The 25,539-nt window shown below is 36.6% G+C and overlaps 1 protein-coding gene and 1 non-coding gene across 2 annotated transcripts in view; one reads left to right on the top strand and one right to left on the bottom strand.

Moving 5' to 3' along the window:
• The window catches only part of TEX11 (testis expressed 11), a 254,826-nt gene that overhangs the window by 192,702 nt on the left and 36,585 nt on the right, over positions 1-25,539 (bottom strand). The window contains exons 6-8 of the mRNA XM_065915873.1: positions 19,179-19,259; positions 18,978-19,097; positions 10,586-10,666 (exon numbers count right to left, since the gene is read on the bottom strand). Coding sequence (XP_065771945.1) covers positions 10,586-10,666; positions 18,978-19,097; positions 19,179-19,259 — 282 coding nt within the window. The remainder of the gene's footprint in view (positions 1-10,585; positions 10,667-18,977; positions 19,098-19,178; positions 19,260-25,539) is intronic.
• Positions 3,594-3,666, top strand: TRNAG-CCC (transfer RNA glycine (anticodon CCC)). Its single transcript has one exon. It is a non-coding gene; the product is annotated as a tRNA-Gly (tRNA).

Below are 25,539 nucleotides of genomic sequence, written 5' to 3' on the forward strand. Positions count from 1 at the left end.
GGGCTGATTAAATCAGCAAATATATCAAGAAACCAGGTTCCTCATTAGTGGAGAAGAGAATTAGAAATACTAAAAGGAAGAATACTAACAGGAATACTTTGGTGCTGGACTAGAATTGAAGGTATCATGGTTTTCAGTAGATTAGACAGACAAATGATATAGATAAATATGGGTGGAAATGTGTGTACATATATACATAGTACATATGTATGTATTATATATAAATATATGTTTATAAGCAAACGTTTAAGTATATATATATATATATATAGACAGCATATATAACAGAGCATATATATGTGTGTGTGTGATATATATATATATATACTTAAACATTTGCTTATACATATATACATACACACACACACATATATGCTCTGTTCACTGAGAGGATCTGACAGCAGTGACACCCAAAACAACAAGCACACCTAGTGCCCAGATTTTGGCTTCTAAATAACATTTTCCACCAAAAGGAACCAAGGTTTCTGAGAGGGGGAAAAAAAAATCTAATTTTATGGCTTTAGCAAGATGGACTTCTTCAAGAAGAGATCTCTGGTCTTACTCATTCTATTGTTTTTCCTCTCTTTCTTTGCATTGCTCACTTAAGAAGGCTTTCTTTTCTCTCCTTGCTATTCTTTTGAACTCTGCATTCAGTTGGGTATATCTTTCCCATTCTCCTTTGCCTTTCACTTCTTTTTTCAGCTACACCTCCTCTTCATCTCTTCTATTAATCTTTTCTATTGTTAAGTAGTTGACAATACTTTATTGTATACATAAAATTTTTAAAAGAGTAGATGTTATATTTAATGTTCCTATAAAAATAGTAAAGAGGGTGTTAAGAAGCTTTTGGAGGTAATTAATATGTTTGTAGCACAGATTGGTAGTAATGAATTCTCCAATGTATTCTTATCTCTATACTTGTCAAACTGAGTACATTAACTATGCACAGTTTCTGATGTGTCAACCGCACCTCAATAAAGTTGTTTAAAAAATGAAGCTCAGCAAATCTCTTACAGGTAAATCCAAAAAAAACATGGTCAGACATACCACAAGCAAACTGCTGAAAATTGAAGACAAAGGAATAATCATAAAAGCAAATAGAAAAACAATACCACTATATACCAACAGCTAAAATTAAAAGGACTGACCATATCAAGCATTCGTAGGGATATAAAACAACTGGCACTCTAATATGCTGCTGGTGGGAGCATAAAATGGCTCTACTTCTTTGGAAAACACTGTACTCATTTTTTAAATTATTAAACATACATCTAACATGACTCAGCCATTCCACTCCTAGAGTACTAAAGGGAAATAAAAAACATACGTCCACACAAAAATTTGTGCATGAGTATTTAAAACAGTTCTATTTGTATTAGATTTAAAAATAGCTAAAAACTGGAAATAATCTGAATATCCATCAACAAGTAACTGGATAAACAAATGGTGGTATATCAATATAATGGAATTTTATAGTAAAAGATAAAAAAGAATAAAAAACAGCAAACTACTGATATGAAAAAAATATGTTAATGAATTTCAAAATCATAACACTGAGTGAAAGAAGCCAAATGAAAAAAAGTATATACTGTATGATTCCATTTATATAAAAATTCCAGAAAATGTAGACAAACTTATATATAAAGATAGAAAACTAATCAGTGGTGCCTGGGTATGATGGAGGTGGCAGGGGGAGGGACAGAGAGGGACAAAGGGAAACTTTTGAAGTTTATGGAACGGCTCATAATCTTGACTCTGATAATGGTTTCATTAGTGTATACATATGCCAAAACTCATCAAATTGTACAATATAAATGTGTGATATATACCTCTACCTCAATAAAGCTTTCTTTTAAATGCCAATTTCATAAAAGATAAAGACAGATTACTAAGAATACTAAAGAGACAGAACAACCAAATGCAAAGCATAATCCTGAACTGGATCCTGGCCTAGAGAGGAAAAGCATATGTATGAAGTACAATTAAGACGTCCTTGGTGGTCCACTAGTTAAGACAGCATGTTTCAAATGCAGTGGGCACAGGTTCAAATCATGGTCAGGAAACTAAGATCCCACATGCATGCAGTCAAAATAATAATAACTTTGAAATAATAAAGTACAATTACAAGTATTAGAATATGGATTGTACATTAAAAACTTATGAATGTTAAATTCCTTAAATTTGATCACTGTACTGTATATAAAGGAGAGACTACTCTATTCTTAAGAAATAGACACCGAAGTGTGCATATGCGCTCAGTCACTAAGTCATGTTCAGCTCTTTGCGACTCCATGAACTGTAGCCTTCCAGGCTTGGAGTTGGTTGCCATTTCCTCCTCCAGGGGATCTTCCTGACCCAAGGATCAAACCCAGGAATCCTGCGTCTTCTGCACTGAAGGTGGATTCTTTACCAGTCAGGCACGTAGGAAGCCCTATATGCTAAAGTATTAAGCAATAAAGCTGCACGATGAGAGCAATCTTCTCTCAAAAAAGAGAGCAATATGATATATCAAAAATTATAGAAAAAAAACGCATGAAAATTTCAGCTGATTTAAAAAAAAGCATTTCACAGAGTCCAACAACCTCCCACAATAAAAATACTGAAACTTGGAATAGAAAGTAACTTCCTCAACATGATGAAAGCTAATATACTCAATGGTAAAAGATAGAAATCTTTTCTTCTAAATTCAAGAACAGGATATGATGCCAACTTTCACCACTTCTATTCAGCATAGTACTAGAACTTTTAGTCAGAGCAATTAACAAGAAAAAGAAACAAAATACATCCATACTGGAAAGAAAGAAGTAAAACTATCTCTATTCACATGTGACAAGATAAAAAAATGTATATATTCTTAAAGAACCTTTTAAAAATGTAGAGGTAATGAATTCAGCAAAACTGCAGGTTACAAAATCAACACAAAAAAACTCAGTTATATTTCTATACACCAGGAATGAGCAATCAATTAAGAAAATTAAGGAAAAAATTCTATTTACAAAATCATCAAAAAAAAAAATATTCAGGAACAAACTTAACCAAGGAGATGTACACTTACACACTAAAAACTAGAAAACATTGTTGAAAGAAATTAAGGACCTAAATAAATGGAATGGCATCCCATGTTCATGGGCTGAAAGACTGTTAAAATGACACTACCTGAACAGATACATAGATTCAGTGTAACACCTATCAAAATCCCAATGGCTCTTTATGAAGAAATTTTTAAAATCTACCCTAAAATTCACATAAATTTTCAAAAGACCCAGAAGAGCCAAGGTAGTTTTGGAAAAGAAGAGCAAAGTTGAAAGTCTCACACTTTCTATTTTAAATGTATAGTTAAAACAAAGCTGTAATAAAACAGTGTGGTACTGGCATACAGAAAGACATATAGACCAACATAATACAATAGAAAGCACAGAAATAATCTGACATTGACAGTCAACTGCTTTTTGACAAGGATGTCAAGACCATTCAGTGGGAAAGAATATTCTCTTCAACAAACTGTATGAGCATAACTGGATATCCACATGTCAAATAATGAAGTAAGACCCTTATCTTATACCATTACACAAAATTAACTCAAAATAGGGACTTCCCTGGTGGTCAAGTGGTTAAGACTCTGCACTCCCAATGCAGGGGGCCCAGGTTCAATCCCTGATCATGGAACTAGATTCCACATGTCAAAACTAAGAGCCAGCATGCCAAAACTAAAGATCCCATGTGTGTGGGCTTAGCCGCTCAGACATGTCTCTTTGCGACTTCACGGACTGCAGCATGCCAGGTTCCTCTGTCCATGGAATTTTCCAAGTAAGAATACTGCAGCAGGTTGCCATTTCCTTCTCCAGAGGATATTCCCAACCCAGGGATTAAACAGCATCTCTTGCCTCCTCCGCATTGGCAGGTAAATTCTTTACCACTAGTGCCACCTTGCCAAAACAAAGATCCCACATGCTGCAACTAAGACTTGGTGCAGACAAATATTGTTTTTTTTAAAAAAAAATGAATTAAACACCTGAATTTAAGAGCTAAAGCTATAAAACTCTCAGAGAAAAACATAGAAGAACATTTTCATGACCTTGAATTTGTCACAGTTTTTAAGTATGACCCCCAAAGCATAGGAAAACAAAATAAAGCAATAAATTGGACTTCATCAAAATGAAAAACTTTTGTGCATCAAAGGACAGTATCAAAAACAGTGAAAAGACAACTCATAGAATGTATGTGTAAAACTATTTGCAAGTCATATAAGGGTTTAAAATTTAGATAACAAAAATAAATTTTACAACTAAACAACCAAAAGAAAAACAACCCATTTTTTAAATTGAAGTGTATCAGATGGTGAATACTGAACTCAGAGTGATTATATTCCTTGCAGTCAAAGTTGGAGAAGCTCTACATAGTCAGTAAAAACAAGACCTGGAGCTGACTATGGCTCAGATCAGTCATCAGACTTAAATTGTAGAAAGTAGGGAAAATCACAAGGCCATTGAGGTACAACCTAAATCAAATATCTTATGATTATACAGTGGAGACGATGAATAGATTCAAGGGATTAGAACTGATAGAGTACCTGAAGAACTATGGATGTAGGTTCAATGTACAGGAGGTAGTGACCAGAACCATACCAAAGGAAAAGAAATGAAAGAAGGCAAAATGGTTGTGTGAGGCCTTACAAATAGCTGAGGAATGAAAAAAAGCAAAAGGCAAGGGAGAAAGGGAAAGATATACCCAAATGAATGCAGAGTTCCATTCCAAAGAATAGCAAGGAGAGATAAGAAAGTCTTCCTAAGTTAACAATCAAAATAAAGAGGAAAACAATAGAACAGGAAAGAGTAATGATCTCTTCATGAAAATCAGAGATACCAAGGGAACATACATGCAAAGACGGGCAAAACAAAATGTGCAAGGACCTAACAGAAGCAGAAGAGATTAATAATAGGTTGCAAGAATACACAGAAGAACTGTACAAAAAAGTCTTAATGTCTCAGATAACTATGATGGTGTGGTCACTCACCTAGAGTCAGACATCCTGGGGTGTTAAGTCAGGTGGGCCTTAGGAAGCATTCCTACAAGCAAAGCTAGTGGAGGTGATGGAATTCCAGCTAAGCTATTTAAAAATCTTAAAAGATGATGCTGTAAAGTTCTCCACTCAATATGCCAGCAAATTTGGAAAACTGAGCAGGGCCACAGGACTGGAGAAGGTCAATTTTTATTCCAATCCCAAAGAAAGGCAATGCCAAAGAATGTTCAAACCACTGTGCAACCCATACAATTACACTCATTTCACATGCTGGCAAGGTAATGCTCAAAAGCCTTCAAGACAGGCTTCAGCAGTACATGAACCAAGAACTTCTGGATGTACAAATCGGATTTAGAAAAGGCAGAGGAACCAGAGATCAAATTGCAAACATCCATTGGATCATAGAAAAAGCAAGGGTATTCCAGAAAAAAACATCTACTTCTGCTTCATTGACTACACTAAAGCATTTGACTGTGTGGATCACAACAAACTGGAAAATTCTTCAAGAGATGGGAATACCAGACCACCTTATCTGTCTCCTGCGAAACCTGTATGCAGGACCAGAAGCAACAGCTATAACTGGACATGGAAAAACCGACTGGTTCAAAATTGGAATAGGAGTATGTCATGGCTGTATATTGTCACCCTGCTTATTTAACTTATATGCAGAGTACATCGTGGGAAATGCTGGGCTGGATGAAGCTAAAGCTGGAATAAAGATTGCTGAGAGAAATATCAACAACCTCAGATATGCAGATGATACCACTCTAAAGGCAGAAAGCAAAGAGGAACTAAAGAGTCTCTTGATGCAGGTGAAAGAAGAGAGCAAAAAAGTTGGCTGAAAACTCAACATTCAAAAAAGTAAGATCACAGCATCCAGTCCCATTACTTCATGGCAAATAAGTGAGGAAACAATGGAAACAGCGGCATATTTTATTTCCCTGGGCTCCAAAATCACTGCAGACAGTGACTGCAGCCATGAAATTAAAAGATGCTTCCTCCTTGGGAAAAAAGCTATGACAAACCTAGACAGCATATTAAAAAGCAGAGACATCACTTTGCCAACAAAGGTTCACAAGTCAAAGCTATGGTTTTTCCAGCAGCCATGTATGGATATAAGAGTTGAACCATAAAGAAGGCTGAAAGTGAAGGTGAAAGTGACTCAGTCATGTTCAACTCTTTCATTCTTAGGCCAGAACACTGGAGTGGGTAGCCTTCCCCTTCTCCAGGCAATCTTCCCCATCCAGGGAACAAATCCAGGTCTCCCACATTGCAGGCAGATTCTTTACCAGATGAGCCACAAGGGGAGCTCAAGAATACTAGAGTGGGTAGCCTATCCCTTCTCCAGCAAATCTTCCCAACCCAGGAATCGAACTGGGATCTCTTGCATTGCAGGCAGATTCTTTACCAACTGAGCTATCAGGGAAGCTCCAAAGAAGGATGAGTGCCAAAGAATTGTGCTTTTGAACTGTGGTGTTGCAGAAGACTCTTGAGAGTCCCTTAGACAGGAAAGAGATCAAACCAGTCAATCCTAAAGGAAATCAACCCTGAATATTCATTGGAAGGACTTGCTAAAGCTGAAGCTCCAATACTTTGGCCACCTGCTGCAAAGAGCTGACTCATTGGAAAAAACCCTGATGCTGGGCAAGACAGAAGGCAGGAAGAGAAGGGGGTGACAGAGGATGAGATAGTTGTGTGTGTACACACAGACATTATTTTCTTTTTTTTTTCAGACAATATTTTCCCTTATAGGTTATTACAGCATATGGAATATAGCTTTTTGTGCTATACAGTAGGTCCTTTTTGGTTATCTATTTTATATAAACAGTAGTAGATGCATGTTAATCCCAACCACCTAATTTATCCCTCCCGGCCTTTTCCTTCTGGTAACCATAAGTTTGTTCTCTGTCTCTAAGCCTGTTTCTGTCTTAAATAAGCTCATTAGTATCTTTTTCAGATTTCACATATAAGCAATATCATACGATATATGTCTTTGTCTGGCTTACTTCACTTAGTATGATAATCTCTAGGTCCATCCATGTTGCTGCAAACGGCATTATTTCATTATTTCTTATGGCTGAGTAATATTCCATTGTGTATACACACCACATCATTATCCATTCATTTGTCGATGGACACTTAGGTTGCTTCCATGTCATGGCTATTTATAAACAGTGTTGCAATGAACACTTGAGTGCATGTATCTTTTTCTATCAAGGTTTCCTCAGGGTATATGCCCAGTAGTGGGATTGTTTGGTCACATGGTAGTTTTATTCCTAGTTTTTTAAGCAACCTCCATACTGTTCTCCATAGTAGCTACACCAATTTACATTCCCACCAACATGGTAGGAGGGTTCCTTTTTCTCCACATCCTCTCCAGCATTTATTATTTGTAGACTTTTCAATGATGGTCATTCTGACCAGAGTGAGGTGATACTTCACTGTAGGAAAAACAGCCCAACTTTATTTTTATTTAAACAGCAGTAAATAGTGGGAGGGGGGATCAGGATAGGGAACACATGTAAATCCATGGCTGATTCATGTCAGTTTATGGCAAAAACCACTACAATATTGTAAAGTAATTAGCCTCCAACGAATAAAAATAAATGGGAAAAAAAATAAAGAAAAAATAAAAATTAAAAAAATAAATAAATAAACAGCAGTAAATAATTTCTTACAGTTCTGAAGGTTAGAAAATCCAAAATTAAAGTTTAACCATTACTTTTCTATGGTGAAGGCTCTCTTCCCAGAGCTGCCTTCTTGCATGATAGGGTAGAGGATGTGAGAAAAGTAAGTTCTCTGGTGCCCTTCTTATAAGGGTACTAACTCCATCATGAAGGCCCTACCTCATCTAAGCTTAATTACCTCCCCAAAACCCTACCACCATACACATTGAGAGTTAAGGCTTCAGCAGATGAATTTGGGGCAAGAAGGAACACAGTTTAGTTCATAGCATTTTGTAAAAACTGGCACCAGTAGAAATGCTAAATATTTTAATGTTCAGCAATTTGTAACACTATTTATAACAACATTTAAAATATATTAATATAGTTTGTAATCTTAAACAATTCCCATTTTAAAAGATCAAAGGACTTTAATACATATGTCCCAAGGAAGCTATAAAAATAATTGGTAAGCACATGAAAAGATGCTTAGTGTCATTAGTTAGTAGGGAAATGCAAGCCAAAGGCACAATGAGAAACCACTTCACACCTACTAAGATGGCTTTAATAGTAATTTTTTTAAAAGCCCAGAAAATAACAAGTGTTGCTGAGGGTGTGGAGAAACTGGAACCCGAATTCAACTGCTGGTGGGAATGTAAAATGGTACAGCCACTATGAAAAAGAGTTTGGTGGTTCATCGAAAAGTTAAACATAAAATTACCATATTACCAACCATTCAAGTCTTAGATTAAAACAACTAAAAGCTGTGATTCAGATATTTGTATACCAATGTTCATTGCAGCATTATTCAGTAACCAAAAGGTGGAAACAACTCAAGTATATATCAATTGATGAACAGATAAAATTTTTGAACAGATAAACAGATAAACAAAAGGTTTATCTATGAAATATTATTCAGCCATAGAAAGCAATCCAGTTCTGATACATGCCATGATATGCACCTTGAAAATATTAATGCTAAATGAAATAAGTCAGACACAAAAGGATAAATATTATATGATTCCATTTATATAAAATATCTAGAACAAGCAAATACACAGAGACAGAAAGTAAATTAGAGGTTACCAGGGGAGGCAGTAATGAGGAGTGTTTGTGTAATGAGTACAGAGTTTCTATCAGTACAGAGTGGTGATGGTTATATAACACTGTTAATGTACTTAGTGCCACTGAATTGCATGCCTAAAAATTGTTAAAATGGCAAATTCTATGTTACACATATTTTAGCTCAATAAAAAATTATAGTAGCATGTCACCTAATAAATATAGAAAGAAGGATAGAATTAGAAAAAAAGCCAGGTGTCAATATCACAGGACCAATTTAGGCAGGAAATCTCAACAGACAGTGAAAGTTGGATGAGAAACTGGATTTTACAAAGTCTCAGAGTATCATTTCACAAAACACTTACGAACAACAAAGGGAAAAAATACATAAGTTTACACTGGAGAAACCTGTAAGACACCATTTTAACCAAGAGATCAAAGTTAGCACCACCACCAACAGAATAAATCAACCTTGTATGTCACACAACAGAATCACTTCTGTGATTTTCTGGCCCCAAATTCATAGCCTACTCTAATCTCTGAACAAACCCTCATTTGGTTAGAGAGAAGGAATTGGGGAGACGTCGTTTAAGGGTTTAAACTTGCAGCTAGTAGATAATTTCTGGAAATCTAATGTATAACATAGTGATTATAGTCAAAAATACTGTGCTGTAAATTTTTAAATTGCTAAGGAATTGGATCTTGACTTTTCTCAACAAAAAAAATGACATTTATGTGACATGATAAAGGTGTTAGCTAACACTACTCCAGTAACCATACTGCAAATTGAAAGTGTATCAAATCAACATGTGAAATACCTCAAATTTATACAGTTATATGTCAAATATACCTCAATAAAATTTCTTTTTAATTTTTGAAAAATAAATTAAGTCACATTGCACAAAATGGCTCTTCTGGAACCTTCAAAATTGTCAAGGTCATGAAAGTCAAGGCAAGAGTGAGGAAGTTTTCCAGTGAAAGAGACTAGAGACTTAAGTGAATCCTAGATAGAATCCATTTTGTGTAAAGAACAGTATTGAAAAACTTCAACTAGGTCTCAGGGTAAAGAGTATATAGAAATTCTTTGTAAAATTCTTGTTACAGTTTTGTAACTGTAAAATTGTTTTTAATTTTTTTAAAGACTAGAAGAGTACCTCCACATAATATTAGCAATATGTAAATAGTTACTGAATTAAGTTCTACATTATAACATAGAATTTGAGAGAAAAGTAAGACCAGTTTCACATGAAGGTACATGATGGAGCCCTGAGACCATCCTGATACCAAATTTATCTTTGGTATCAGTCTCCTCTGTAACAGTAAAGACTGAAGTAAGCATAGGCCTGAAATAGGCGAGAAAGAATGGAAAAGGGAGGTAAAGTGGAAAAATTAAAAATTATCTACTCTGGAATATTGATGAACTACAGTCTGAGAAACAGGTTTTATTTATCCTATCAAATTGCTCACACCTCCAAATCCCAATGTAGAAAAATACTATGGCAATGATATGAATAGCTGCTATCAACCTTGTCAGTACGGCAATAAACTCGTTTTTTCTTTCTTTCATCACATACCATGACATATGGAGGAAATATTACCAAAGTGTTTTGACAATAAAAGGGAAAGCAAAGAAATGTTAAGAAGTAACCTACATCACTTTTTAGAACACCTGTTCTATTAAAGAACAAAAGAAGCAAAATATTTCAAATCTTGGCTAAGTAAGTAAATCTTATACAAAATATAAACTCTATAGGATCACATGAAGTAGTTATGAGTCTTCCAAACGTTGATATTATGTATTTTCAAACTCATGGAGAATGAACACAGAGATTTCACTCACCATGTGGGGAAGCCTCATCAACATATCTTTACAGCGTAGTATACAACCAGATGCTCTTTGAAAATTCCCTTGAGCAACTGCCTGGGAAAGCAAAACACAAAATGTCAGTAACTGGTTAAAATGAATAACAAGCTATATGTCTAAAAGTCAATTCTGACATGTGAACTGCTGTTAAAAGGTTTTGATTTCTTTACTTCTTCTTTTCCAATGTGGATTTCTACTATTTTTCTTCTCTGATTGCTATGGCTAGGACTACGAAAATTATGTTCAATAATAGTGGTGAGAGTGGGCACTCTTAACTTGTTCCTGACTTTAGAGGAAATGCTTTCAGCTTTTTTCAGCTTTTTACTTGACAGTTTCTTCAAAAATAGACAGCTAAACAAATACTACCCATTTGATCCAGCATTTGCAGTCCTGGGCAGTTATCCACAGAAATAAAAATCTATACAAAAATCTAAAAAAAAAAAAAACAAAAAAAAAAACACCACACACAACTGTTCATGTCAATTTTATCTGCAAAAGCCAAAACTGGAAACCCAAATTCCTTCAACAGTGAATGGCTAGACAAATTGTGGTATATCTATACCACAGAATATTACTTGCAAATAAATAACAAACTATTGATACAGAAAACTCCGATGAATGTCAAAGGAATTATGCTAAGTGGGAAAAGACAGTATGAAAAGGTTACATACTATATCATTCCATTTTCATATACCATTCCAAAATGACCAAATTATAGAACTGGAGAATAGGTTATTGGTTGCCTGGGACTGAGGATAGGGGAATGGGTATGACTACAAAGGTGAAGCATGAGCAATCTTTGTGGTCATGGAACTTTTCTATATCTTGACTGTGGTGGTGATCATGGGGATAGTGGTTACCCAAATCTATCCATGTGATAAAACTGTATAGAAGAACAGATACACATGAGTTCACATAAAACTGGTGAAATACGAATAAGATTTATGGATTGTACCAATGTCAACTCCTTAGTTTTCTATTGTACTATATTTATGCAAGATGTCACTGAAGATGAAAAGTGGGTGAAAGGTACACTATTGCACTACTATTTTTGCAACTTCCTGTGAATCTATATTTTAAATAAAAAGTTTTTAAAAATCATATTAGTTAATACTATCATTGATTTCATCAGAAAAGTCTAAGTATCTGGAAGCTCTCATGGTCATGGTAGAGGTATACAAGTTTTCCAAACTTCTAATCTTTACTTTTTAAAAAGTTTAAATTTTATCACTGGCAACAAATACTGTTGGTTGCTTTCTTGAAATCACATTCCCATTTCATTCATTTTTATGAAAATGTCTGCTAAATACCCAAGTATGAATTAACAAAGTTTATCTATCAGTCAGTCTTTCCAGCAAAAATAGTGTTCTGTGAAGACAAAAGTAGCTAATTCAGCTCACAACCCAAAGAATCACATATGGGCCTTTCCTCAAGACAATCCTCATACTTCAATATGCAGCAGAAATACTATGAGAACTTCCCTTTATATTACTTAAAATATTAAAACATTATATACTCAAGAGTCAAGGTTTAATAAAACTAATCATTTTTATTGTTTCACCAAAGGCATTTTTAAGTAAAACCAGAATTCTTTTTACACCAAGGGTGTAGCAATGAAGAATACAATGATAACTAGTAAAGAATATGCCACTGTCTTGATTATTGTTAAAGTATCAGCAGTTTTACCCACCACTGCTTTTGAACCACTAATACAAATGTCAACAGAGTGAAAAAAGCAAATGCTTTGAGTTACCAGAATACTTTTGATCTCAGAGATGCTCCCACCATACTAACTTCCTCCACTGCCTCACCATCCACCCAGCACTTAAAACTCCTATAGTCTGTCTTCTATTTTTTACCTTGCCAATGATACTTCTTTCTAAGGTCACTATCATCTTCCAAAATGCCAGATCCTATAACCTTTTCTTCATCTTCATTTTTTTCCTATTTCTCTGAAGCACTGACCACTGCTAATCATCCAATTTCCCTTAAACTTCTCTTTTCCTCTCATACATGACTCACTTTTACAGTCCTCTATCTCTGGCATGTCATCCCATCTTTATGTTTGCTTTACTTTTTGCTACATTCTCCCCCTCCCCCGGCCCCAACAACATGTATACATTTGTGAAATGAATTAGTTTTCTTATATTCCCTTTCCTGTCTCCAGGAACTGAATGGTTTAGTTCTTCTCACTGAGCATAAATGTTTGCTTACTTTATCTGCCCCCTTCATTTCATTCTTGTTGCTAATATTACAGTTCAAGCTCTTATCATTTCATGCTTACACTTTCGGTAGATTTACTTTTTCAATCCAGTCAAAGTATTATTGACAGATCTCACTTTGTGCCACCTTATCTTTTCCCAAAAACCTTCAACCACTACACTACCTTTAAAAATTATTTTTTCAAAGAGGTATATTCGGGCCTTCTCAACTTGACCCAACTTATTTCTTAAAACTCAGTCCTTACTATGCCCTTTCACAAATACTTTCCTTTGAATAAACAGATCATTGAACAGTCCTTAAACCAGACATGCACATTTCTATCTATATGACTTTGCTCATGCTCAAGTCCGTGTTCTGCTTAGAATACCCTGGTGCCATCTTCCCTGCTTATCTAAATCTGTTCCTTCCTCCAACGTGCAAATTATGTTTTAAATCCTTTGTGTGTCTCCCTCTAACAACCCAGCCCACAATAATCTCACCCCCTGCTTCCCCTTTCCTACAATCGTATAGCACTTGTCTATACCAGTGTCTCTCCATCTTTTATATTTTATATACTACTGTCAGGAGTATATTGCTAGGGGAAATATCAACAACCTCAGATATGCAGATGACACCACCCTAATAGCAGAAAGTGAACAGTAACTGAAGAGCCTCTTGATGAAGGTGAAAAAGTAGAGTGAAAAAGCTAGCTTAAAACTCAACATTCAAAAACTAAGATCATGGCAACCAGCCCCATCACTTCATGGCAAACAGGTGGGGAAACAATGGAAAGTGACTGACTTTATTTTCTTGGGTTCCAAAATCACTACAGACGGTGACTACAATGATGAAATTAAAAGACGCTTGCTCTTTGGGAAAAAAGCTATGACAAACCTAAACAGCGTATTAAAAAGCAGAGACATTACTTTGCCGAAAAAAGTCCACATAATCAAAGCTATGGTTTTTCCATTAGTCATGTACAGATTTAAAGGCTGGACCATAAAGAAGGCTGACCGTCGAAGAATTGATGCTTTCGAATTCTGGTGCTGGAGAAGACTCTTGAGAGTCCCTTGGACTGGAAGGAGATCAAACCAGTTAATCCTAAAGGAAATCAACCCTGAGTACTCATTGGAAGGACTGATGCTGAAGCTGAAGCTCCAATACTTTGGCCACCTGATGCAAAGAGCCAACTCATTAGAAAAGACCCTGATGCTGGGAAAGATTGAGAGCAGGAAGAGAAGAGGGTGACAGAGGATGAGATGGATGGTTGGCATCACTGACTCAATGGACATGAGTTTGAGCAAACTCTGGGAGATAGTAAAGGACAGGGAAGCCTGGCGTGTTGCTGTTCATGGGGTCACAAAGAGTCAGACACAACTGAACAACTGGACAACAATACTACCGTCACTCTTCAGGGGGACAAACAGGTCAGAGAGGGATAACAGGAAAGCAGCTTCATTTGTAGAACATGCATTTAACATATTATTTATTATGTGCCAGATACCATACTAGATACTGATGATGTACAGATTAATTTTTATGCTAATACTTAACTAGTAGGAAAGATAGAGGACTGGGGCTCTTGGTATAATAAAGGTAGTGGACTTTCCATTTGACTTACATCTTCAGGACACCCTTCATCATAGTCTTTACGGATAAGCTAATGGCTCATATGTTCCTATGACCATACCATCTTTTTTAAGTGCTCTTACTCTAGTAAAGAGGGAAGCATAGGAGTGAATGGGAGGGAGGCTCAAGAGGGAGGGGATATATGTATACTTATGGTTGATTCACACTGTTGCACAGCAGAAACCAACACAACATTGTAAAAGAATTATCTTTCAATTAAAAATAAATTTTAAAAAATTTTAGAAAGAAATCAGATTGTTTTAAATAAAATAAACTCAGCAAAATTTTCAAGGCCATAAAAAAAAAAAAAAAAAGAGGAAAGGGAGCAGCAGATGATATAGCCAGCACAAAGAGGCATTGCCAATAGACAAGGGGAATGGGTAATTTGGAGAAACACCAAGATCTATAGTTCCTTCTACAGCGCTAAAGGTTATAGATGGATAATCTGTGGCACAAGGGTAAACACAATATTTGCATCACCTTATCACCTTAAACAAAGTCTGTGCTCCACATGATCTATGCCACTCATCTGGCACTTACATTTTCCTTTGTCCATTTTTCAAAAAGTATTTATAACCTAAATTTCAAACTAGCTTATCATTTTCTTGAAAAAAAAAAAAGAAGCAAGAATGTACAATGAAGAAAAGATAGTCTCTGAAACAAGTGGTAGGAAAACTGGACAACTACATGCAAAAGAATGATATTAGAACATTTTCTCTTACCAAATACAAAAGTAAGCTCAAAATGGATTAAAAACCTAAAATGAAGGACTGAAAATCATAAAACTCCTAGAAGAAAACATAGGCAGAAAATTCACAACATAAATAATAGCAATGGTTTTTTGGATCTTTCTCTTAAAGCAAAGGAAATAAAAGCAAAAATAAACAAGTGAGACCCAATCAAACTTAAAAGCTTTTGCACAGCAAAGGAAACCAATGACAAAATGAAAAGACAATCAATTGAATGAGAGAAAATATTTGTAAATGCTATGACTGATAAGGGATTAATATCCAAAATATATAAACAGTTCATACCACTCAACATCAAAAAAGCAAACAATCTGATTAAAAACGGGCAGGTCTAAACAGACAGTTTCCAAAGAAGACCTTCAGATGGTCAACAGGCCCACAATAAATGCAAGTCAAAACACAATAAGATATTGATTCACACCTGTCAGAATGGCTATCATCAGAACGAACACAAATGACAAATGTTGCCAAGAATGTGGAAAAAAGGGAACCCTTATATACTATGGGCTGTAAACTGGTATAGTTAGTATGGAAAACAGGATAGAAGTTTCTCCAAACACTAAAAATAGAACTACCATATGACCCAGCCATTTCATTCCTGGGTATATATCCGAAAAATAAAACACTAACTCAAAAAGATACATTCACCCCAATGTTTATAGCAGAATTATTTACAATTGTCAACATATGGAATCAATCTAAATATCCATCAATAGATTCCAAAAGAAGATGTGGTATGTATATGTACTGGAGTACCACTCAGCCATAAAAAAAATACACTTTTGCCATTTGCAACAACATAGATGGACTTGGGAGGGTACTATGCTAAAAAGTGAAATAAGCCAGATAAAGAAAAATGCTGTATGATACCACTTGTATGTGGAATTTAAAAACTGCACCAAACTAGAGAATAAAACAAACAGAAAGAAGACTCACAGATGCATAGAACAAACTTGCAGTTACCAATGAGGAGAGGGACGGGGGATAAGGGCTATATAGGGGTAGGAGATTAAGAGGTACAAACTATTACGAATAAAATAAGCTATAAGAATACACTGTATAATATGGGAATATTTTATAATAACTATAAATTGAGTATAACCTTTAAAATCGTCAATCACTATATTGTACATGTGTAACATATAACACTGTACATCAACTATACATCAACAAAACAGTAAATAAAATAAACCACATAGGTCTTTTTCACATGAACTACTATCAAGCCAAATGCATCCCTGTCACAGTATATAATATAGAGCTGTGATCTCTTAAATATTAGATTTTTATAGGCCTGAGGAGGGTAAGTAGCAGCCCAAGGTGATAGAGCGAGTTGGTAGAAGAGTTAAGATATAAGACCAAGACCTGCTGGACTTCATATCAATTTTTTAGTAGTTGCATTAAAGTAACCAACAAAGGATATTAACATTTAAAAGCAAACAAAATCAACACAAAGGGTTTTCTTTTTATACAGTCAACCTAATTTGAGTAAACTCCAAGAGACAATGGGGAGACAGAGGAGCCTGGTGTGCTGTAGTACATGAGGGGTCACAAAAGAGTTGGACATGACTTAGAACAACAATAAAGTTTTGGGTAGGGAGTGTTAGACTAAAAGTCAGAGAATCATGGTTCTAGTCTTAGATCTTCAATTAACTTGTATCGTCTCTCTGAACTTCAGTTTCATCATTTAAAAAAATGAGAAGGAATTAAAACCTAACTAAATGGGTAATATCTCATATCCATGGATCAAAACACTTAACATTATTCAGATAGCAATACTCCTCAAACTGATCCACAGATTCAGTGGTTTTGTTATCAAAATTCCAGCTGGCTTTGTTGCAAAAATTAACAAGCTTTTTCTAAAATTCATATGGAAATGCAAGAGACCCAGAAGAGTCAAATAATCCTGAAAAATAGCAAAGCTGGAAAATTCACCCTTCCTTATATCAAAACTGACTACATAGCTACTGTACTCAAGACACCATAGTATTGGTATAAGGACAAACATATAGATCAGTGGAACAGAATCAACAGTTCAGAAATAAATCCTCACATTTCTGATCAATTAATTTTTGACATTCCCCATTCAATGGGGAAAGAACAGTCTTCAACAAATGGTGCTAGGACAACTGGAGAGTTACATGCAAAAGAATGCAAATGGACTCTCATCTCATGCCGTACATGAAAATTAACTTGAAATGGGTCAAGTCCTAAATGTAAATTCTAAATCTATAAAATTCCTAGAATGAAGAAATTAGAGCCCTCAGAGACGAGTGGCATAAGTGGAAAATGGTACAAAGCCACTGTGGAAAACAGTCCAGCAGTTTCATAAAAGGTTAAACAGAGTTATCATGTTATTGAGCAATTATATTTCTAGGTATGTATCCAAGAGAAATAAAAACATGTACATGTGAAAACCTGTACATGAATGTTCACAGTAGAATTATTTACGATAGCTCCAAATTGAAAACAATCCAAATGTTCATCAATAACTGAATGGATAAACAAAATGTGGTATATCCATATAGTACAATAATATTTGGTAATAAAAATACTGATACATGCTACAACATAAATTGGGCTTCCCTTGTGGCTCAGCTGGTAAAGAATCTGCCTGCAATGCAGGAGACCTGGGTTCAATCCCTGGGTTGGGAAGATCCCCTGGAGAAGAAAAGGCTACCCACTCCAGTATTCTGGCCTGGAGACCGTATAGTCCATGGGCTCCAAACAATTGGACATGACTAAACGACTTTCACTTTCACTACATAGATTAAATCTGGAAACATGCTAAATAAAAGAAGCTAAGCACAAAAGATCGATTGTTATATGATCTCGTTTATATGAAATGTCCAGAATAGATAAATCTATGAAGACAGAAAGTAAATTAGCGGTTGCTAGCGGTCAGGAGGAATAGAGAGTGACTGCAATGGATAGGGGATTTCTTTTGGGGTAATGAAAATGTTTTAAACTTAAGATTGTGCTAAAAGTTCTCTATTGTATGAATATACTGAAACCACTGAATTATATTTTTAAATGTGTGAATTTTACTGTATACGAATTATATTTCTGTGAAGATGTTAAAAAATAAAAATAAGATTAGATGATTTTTAAGTTCTCTTTCATTTCCAGAATTACATAATTTCAGAGAGTAAACTCATCACAGCTAACATTTTGTCAACTTAAAATGCACACCGAACAGCGTGGTCATAAAAGAAGGAAACCTATAAGCCAAACGGAGGTAAAGTACAACTCTGAACACTAGTATCAGCACACTTGTAGAAAATATTAGCAAACAACCCAGAATAATTGCAAATGTGAAGGCTCTTTTGGGGTAATACTTTGGGTATTAGAGAAGGAAATGGCAAACCACTCCAGTATTCTTCCCTGGAGAATTCCATGGACAGCGGAGCCTGGTAGGCTACAGTTCATGGGGTCGCAAAGAGTCAAAATGACTGAACACACTTTAGGCATACTGTGAACGTAAGAAAGTCACCAAGATAGGTGTTTCAAATAGACCACTGCCACAAATAAATGACAGATATTACATGCAGTGGTTGAAAATAAGGATTAGTTATCTAAGTCTTTTCAATTTCATCTACCCCATTAAATACCAATTACCATTAGTAATGTCACCTTCAGCTATAAAACAAAGATTAAAAAGGTCAAATATAATATGCAATAAAAGACCAATGACACCTGAGTTTCTTCTAATAGGTTATATCTCATTGCTTTTGCATTTACATATAGAAAATGCCCCACTGTAAAGCTCTGATGCCTATGATACCTACTGCCTCTGCTTGGTAAGAAAGCACTTTCAAAACGTCCTTCTCCACAGCAGTCTTCTGCATAATCACATGTTCCTCAGTGGAGCTCCACTGAGTTAATTTGAAATATAACTGCTCCAGACCCTGGAAAATAAACCACAATACAATGTAATGATAACAATAACCACAACTGCTACTAACAGTTAAAAATCAGTAGTAACTTACAGTCATGGCAGATTGAAAAAAATCATCAGCAAGCACCGCATTTCCAACATTCACCCACCCTTTTCCTGTTTTCATATTCATCTGGAAGAAAGAAGGTAAAAAATAATTGTTAAAAATTCACACCTCAAGGACTTTCAAGATGGCAGAGAAATAAGATGGGGCAATTACCCTCCACACCCAACAAATACATCAAAAATTCATCTGAATATGGAACAACTTCTACAGAATGCCTCCTGAACACCAGACTTCCAAAAAGGCAAGCCAAACTCCTCACAATGAGGTAGAGCAAAAGATAAAGATAAGAAAACAGACAAGATTTCAGGACAGGGACCTATGTCCCTGGGAAGGAATCCTGGAGGAGGAAAAGTTTCCACACACTCAGAAACCCACTCAGAGGAGGGGTCAGAGGGGAGTTTTGGAATCTCCAAAGGGAACACAGCAACAGGTGCTTAGAAGGCAAAACAGAGAGAATTCACCAGAGTTCGTTGTCAAACAGCACTTTCCAGCAGAGAAGCAGCTTACATGCCCTCCACAACGATTGGGGCTGGATGCTCAGGCTCAGGCTCAGGCTTTAGGGGTCGGATCCCAGGGAGAGGATCAGGCTTGGCTGCCATCAAGATACTCTGAGGGGACTAGTACAACACAGCTGAGGGAGTCCAGGGAAAATCATGGGCCAGCCAGAGAGGCAAGAGATCATTGCTGTGGGAACGCTCTAACTATGCACACTCCCAGAATGCAGGACCTCGCCTTTGCAAGCACCATAGGTGGGATGAGTCAGCTGCAGTCTACAAAGGTAGAAAAGCCACTGCGAGAGCTAGAGGCAGAGGGCAGGAGACCAATACAATCTCAACCCCAGGGGTTGCAAGTGCCACCAAGCTGTGAGCAGCCACAGGTCACTGCCCACACCTTCCTGGGAGCCTGAGCAGTCTGACTCTGCTGAGGGACCCACAACTCAGGGCCAGCTCCCATAGGGAAGTACATGAGCCACCTGAGACTGTGGCGACTCAACACAGGTCTTGGCTCCAGCAGGCACTCCCCACACACCCCAACTGTGTCCAACTGAGCATGTGAGCCCTAATAGGCTGCCTTGGGTCTGGGTTGGGGACACCAGAGAGCAGCCTACAAGCAGAGAGAGGGCCAAAACCAAAGTGGAACACCACAGGATGTGTGAGCAAAGGAGAGAAGGGGGAAACACTCCTATAGCAGGTGCAGTAGATTAAATCCCCACAATTAGTCTGTGGACTTAGGAGCAACTGTGGACTTTAGGAGCAAATACAAGCTGGAGGAAGGCAAGATATGAGTCTCAGACACACTGCACAGCACAGCTCCACAGTTCTTTCTAGAAATATTGGAGAAATTTCTGAATAGCCAGATTGACTAGAGCACACAGCACAGCTCCACAGTTCTTTCTAGAAATATTGGAGAAATTTCTGAATAGTCAGATTGACTAGAGCACACAGTGTGGAAAAGTCAATGGAGGAATTACAAGAATATTCTTCATATTACCACTCAATATACACTTTGCTCTTTTTTCCCTTTTTTTCTTTTTCATACTGTTCTAATGTTGTTTTTTCTCCATTATTCTTTTAATTTTTATTTTTTATAATGTACTTATTCCTTTTCAAAAGACATCATTTTTTTTTTCTTTATTAGTTGGAGGCTAATTACTTCACAACATTTCAGTGGGTTTTGTCATACATTGATATGAATCAGCCATACAGTTACACGTATTCCCCATCCCAATCCCCCCTCCCACCTCCCTCTCCACCCAATTCCTCTGGGTCTTCCTAGTGCACCAGGCCCGAGCACTTGTCTCATGCATCCCACCTGGGCTGGTGATCTGTTTCACCATAGATAATATACATGCTGTTCTTTCGAAACATCCCACCCTCACCTTCTCCCACAGAGTTCAAAAGTCTGTTCTGTACTTCTGTGTCTCTTTTTCTGTTTTGCATATAGGGTTATCGTTACCATCTTTCTAAATTCCATATATATGTGTTAGTATGCTGTAATGTTCTTTATCTTTCTGGCTTACTTCACTCTGTATAATGGGCTCCAGTTTCATCCATCTCATTAGAACTGATTCAAATAAATTCTTTTTAATGGCTAAGTAATATTCCCTGGTGTATATGTACCACAGCTTCCTTATCCATTCATCTGCTGATGGGCATCTAGGTTGCTTCCATGTCCTGGCTATTATAAACAGTGCTGCCATGAACACTGGGGTACACGTGTCTCTTTCAGATCTGGTTTCCTTGGTGTATATGCCCAGAAGTGGTATTGCTGGGTCATATGGCAGTTCTATTTCCAGTTTTTTAAGAAATCTCCACACTGTTTTCCATAGTGGCTGTACCAGTTTGCATTCCCACCAACAGTGTAAGAGGGTTCCCTTTTCTCCACACCCTCTCCAGCATTTATTGCTTGTAGACTTTTGGATAGCAGCCATCCTGACTGGCATGTAATGGTACCTCATTGTGGTTTTGATTTGCATTTCTCTGATAATGAGTGATGTTGAGCATCTTTTCATGTGTTTGTTAGCCATCTGTATGTCTTCTTTGGAGAAATGTCTGTTTAGTTCTTTGGCCCATTTTTTGATTGGGTCATTTATTTTTCTGGAATTGAGCTTCAGGAGTTGCTTGTATATTTTTGAGATTAATCCTTTGTCTGTTTCCTCATTTGCTATTATTTTCTCCCAATCTGAGGGCTGTCTTTTCACCTTGCTTATAGTTTCCTTTGTAGTGCAAAAGCTTTTAATTTTCATTAGGTCCCATTTGTTTAGTTTTGCTTTTACTTCCAATATTCTGGGAGGTGGGTCATAGAGGATCTTGCTGTGATTTATGTTGTAGAGTGTTTTGCCTATGTTCTCCTCTAGGAGTTTTATAGTTTCTGGTCTTACATTTAGATCTTTAATCCATTTTGAGTTTATTTTTGTGTATGGTGTTAGAAAGTGTTCTAGTTTCATTCGTTTACAAGTGGTTGACCAGTTTTCCCAGCACCACTTGTTAAAGAGGTTGTCTTTTTTCCATTGTATATCCTTGCCTCCTTTGTCAAAGATAAGGTGTCCATAGGTTCGTGGATTTATCTCTGGGCTTTCTATTCTGTTCCACTGATCTATATTTCTGTCTCAAAAGACATCTTATTTTTAAATAAATTCATTTTATTTTTCTATTTTTAGAGTATTTTTTAATTGTATTACATCTTCCCCATGTTTTTTATTTTGTATTTTTGCTAGTCTAGTTTTTAGTATTCATTTTCACTTATGGGTTTGTCTATTGGCTTGACTGTTCTCTTCTGACTTCCACTTTTATTTTAATTTTATTTCTTTTCTCTTTTTCTTCTGTTTGTAAGTGTGTAAGTTTCTTTGGGTGTTCTGAGCTGTTCAGTGGAGTTTTCACCATTAGTCTTCTCTGCTGTGTGACCTGTGAAGTCTTGGTCCTACAGCAAGGGGTCAGGCCTGAACCCCAAAGGTAGAAGACCCAAGTCCAGGACTTTGGATCCCAGAGAACTCCCAAACCCATGGAACATTAATTGATGAGAATTCTCCCAAAGGCCTTCATCTCAACACCAAGACCAAGCCCCACCCAAAAGGCCAGCAAACTATAGTGTGGACTCCTAACACCAAAACTTCTGCAAACAGGAACACATCTTTGCTCACTAGCAGAGAGGCTTCCCAAAGCTATATCAAACCCATACATACCCCAAACACACTACTGGACCCAGCACTGTCCTTCAGAGAGACAATTATCTAGCTCCATCCACCAGAACACAGGCACAAATCCACCAAACCAAGAAACCTTTACAAGGCATTGGTCCAACTCCGCCCAGGGGAGGGAGACTCCACAGTTGAAAGGAACTACAACCTTCCCACCTGCAGAAAGGAGACCCCAAACACAGTAAATTAAATAAAAGGAAAAGACAGAGAAACATCCAGCAGATAAAACAACATGGTAAAAACTCACAAGACCAAACAAATGAAGAGAAAATAGTCTACCTCAAAAATAAATCAAGAGTAATGATAGTAAAGATGATCCAAAGACAGAAATAAAATGGAAGCACAGATAAATAGACTGGAGTCACGGATCAAGAAGATACAAAAATGTTTAACAAGGACCTAGTAGAAATAAAGAGGAGACAATCAGCAATAAACAACACAATAACTGAGATTAAAAATACACTAGAGGGAACCAACAGCAAGATAACTGAGGCAGAAGATTGAGTAAGTGAGCTGAAGACAAAATGGTGAAAATAACTGAAGCAGAGCAGAATAAAGAAGAGGACAATCTCAGAGACCTCTGGGATAACACTATGCATACCCGACCTTCGAATTATATGGGTCCAGGAAGAAGAAGAGAAAAAGAAAGGGTAGGAGAAAATACTGGAGGAGATTATAGTCAAAAACTTCCCTAACATGGGAAAGGAAATAGCCACCCAAATCCAGGAAACCCAGAGAGTCCCATACAGGATAAACCCAAGGAGAAACACACCAAGACAAATACTAATCAAACTAATGAAAATTAAACACAAAGAACAAACATTAAAAGCAACAAGGGAAAAGCAACAAATAATATTCAAGGGGATCCCCATAACAACTAACAACTGATCTTTCAACAGAAACTGCAGGCCAGGAGGGAGTGGCAGGATACACCTAAAGTGATGAAAGTGAAAAGCCTACAACCAAAATTACTCTATCCAGCAAGGATCTCATTCATATTCAAAGGAAAAATTAAAACCTTTCCAGACAAGGAAAAGTTAAAGAGAATTCAGTACCACCAAACCAACTTTACAACAAATGCTAAAGGAACTTTTCTAAGCAGGAAGCATAAGACTAAAGAAAAGGCCTAAAAAAACAAACCACAAACAATAAAGTAAATGGTAATAGGATCATACATATCAATAATTACCTTAAGTATAAATGGATTAAATGTTCCAACCAAAAGACACAGATTGGCTGAATGGATATAAAAAAAAGATGCCTATATAGGCTATCTACAAGAAATCCACTTCAGACCTAGAGACACAGAATGAAAGTGAGGGGCTCAGAAAAGATATTTGCATTTCCATGCAAAGGGAAATCAAAAGAAGGCTCGAGCAGCAATACTCATATCAGGTAAAATAGAATTTAAAATAAAGACTGTTACAAGATACAAAGAAGGACACTACATAATGATCAAGGGATCAATCCAAGAAGAAGATATAATAATTATAAATATATGTGTACCCAACATAGGAGCACCTCAATACAGAAGGCAAATGTTACCAAATATTAAAGGGGAAATTAACAGTAACAAAGTAATAGTGAGGGACTTTAACACCCCACCACACCAATGGACAGATCATCCAGACAGAAAATTAATAAAGAAACACAAGCTTTAAATGATACATTGGACCAGTTTGACCTAATTGATATCTTGATACCTAAATGGCATTTCATCCAAAAATAGTAGACTGCACTTTTTCTCAAGTGCACATGGAACATTCTCCAGGATAGATCACATCTTGAGTCACAAATCAAGCCTTGGTAAATTTTAAAAAACAGATGTCATTTCAAGCATCTTTTCTGACCATAATGCTATAAGATCACATATCAACTACATGGTCAAGCAGGAGATGGCAACAGTGAACACTGACATTTTAGCAATCAGTGAACTAAAATGGATGGGAATGAGAGAATTTAATTCAGATGAATGTTATACCTACTACTGTGGGCAAGAATCCCTTAGAAGGAATGGAGTAGCCCTCATAGTCAACAAAAGAGTCCAAAATGCAGTGCTTGGGGGGCAATCTCAAAAATGACAGAATGATCTCTGTTCGTTTCCAAGGCAAATCATTCAATATCACAAAAATCCAAGTCTACGTCCAAACCACTAAATGCCAAATAAGCTTAAGTTGAACAGTTCTATGAAGACCTACACCTTCTAAAACATCAAAAAAACATGTCCTTTTCATCATAGGTGACTGGAAGGCAAAGTAGGAAATCAAGAGACAACTGGAGTAACAGGCAAGTATGTCCTTGGAGTACAAAATGAAGCAGGGCAAAGGACAACAGAGTTTTGCCAAGAGAATGTACTGGTTATAGCAAACACCCTCTTCCAACAACACAAGAGACAACTCTACACATGGACATCACCAGATGTCAATACCAAAATCAGATTGATTATATTTTTTTCACCCAAAGATGGAGAAGCTCTGTACAGTCAGCAAAAACAAGACTGGGAGCTGACTATGGCTCAGACCATGAACTCCTTATTGCCAAATTCAGACTTAAAGTGAAGAAAGTAGGGAAAACCACTAGGCCATTCAGGTACAACCTAAATCAAATCCCTTACGGTTATACAGTGGAAATGACAAATAGATTCAAGGG

The sequence above is a fragment of the Muntiacus reevesi genome, chromosome X (assembly GCF_963930625.1).
Source record: "Muntiacus reevesi chromosome X, mMunRee1.1, whole genome shotgun sequence".
NCBI lineage: Eukaryota > Metazoa > Chordata > Mammalia > Artiodactyla > Cervidae > Muntiacus > Muntiacus reevesi.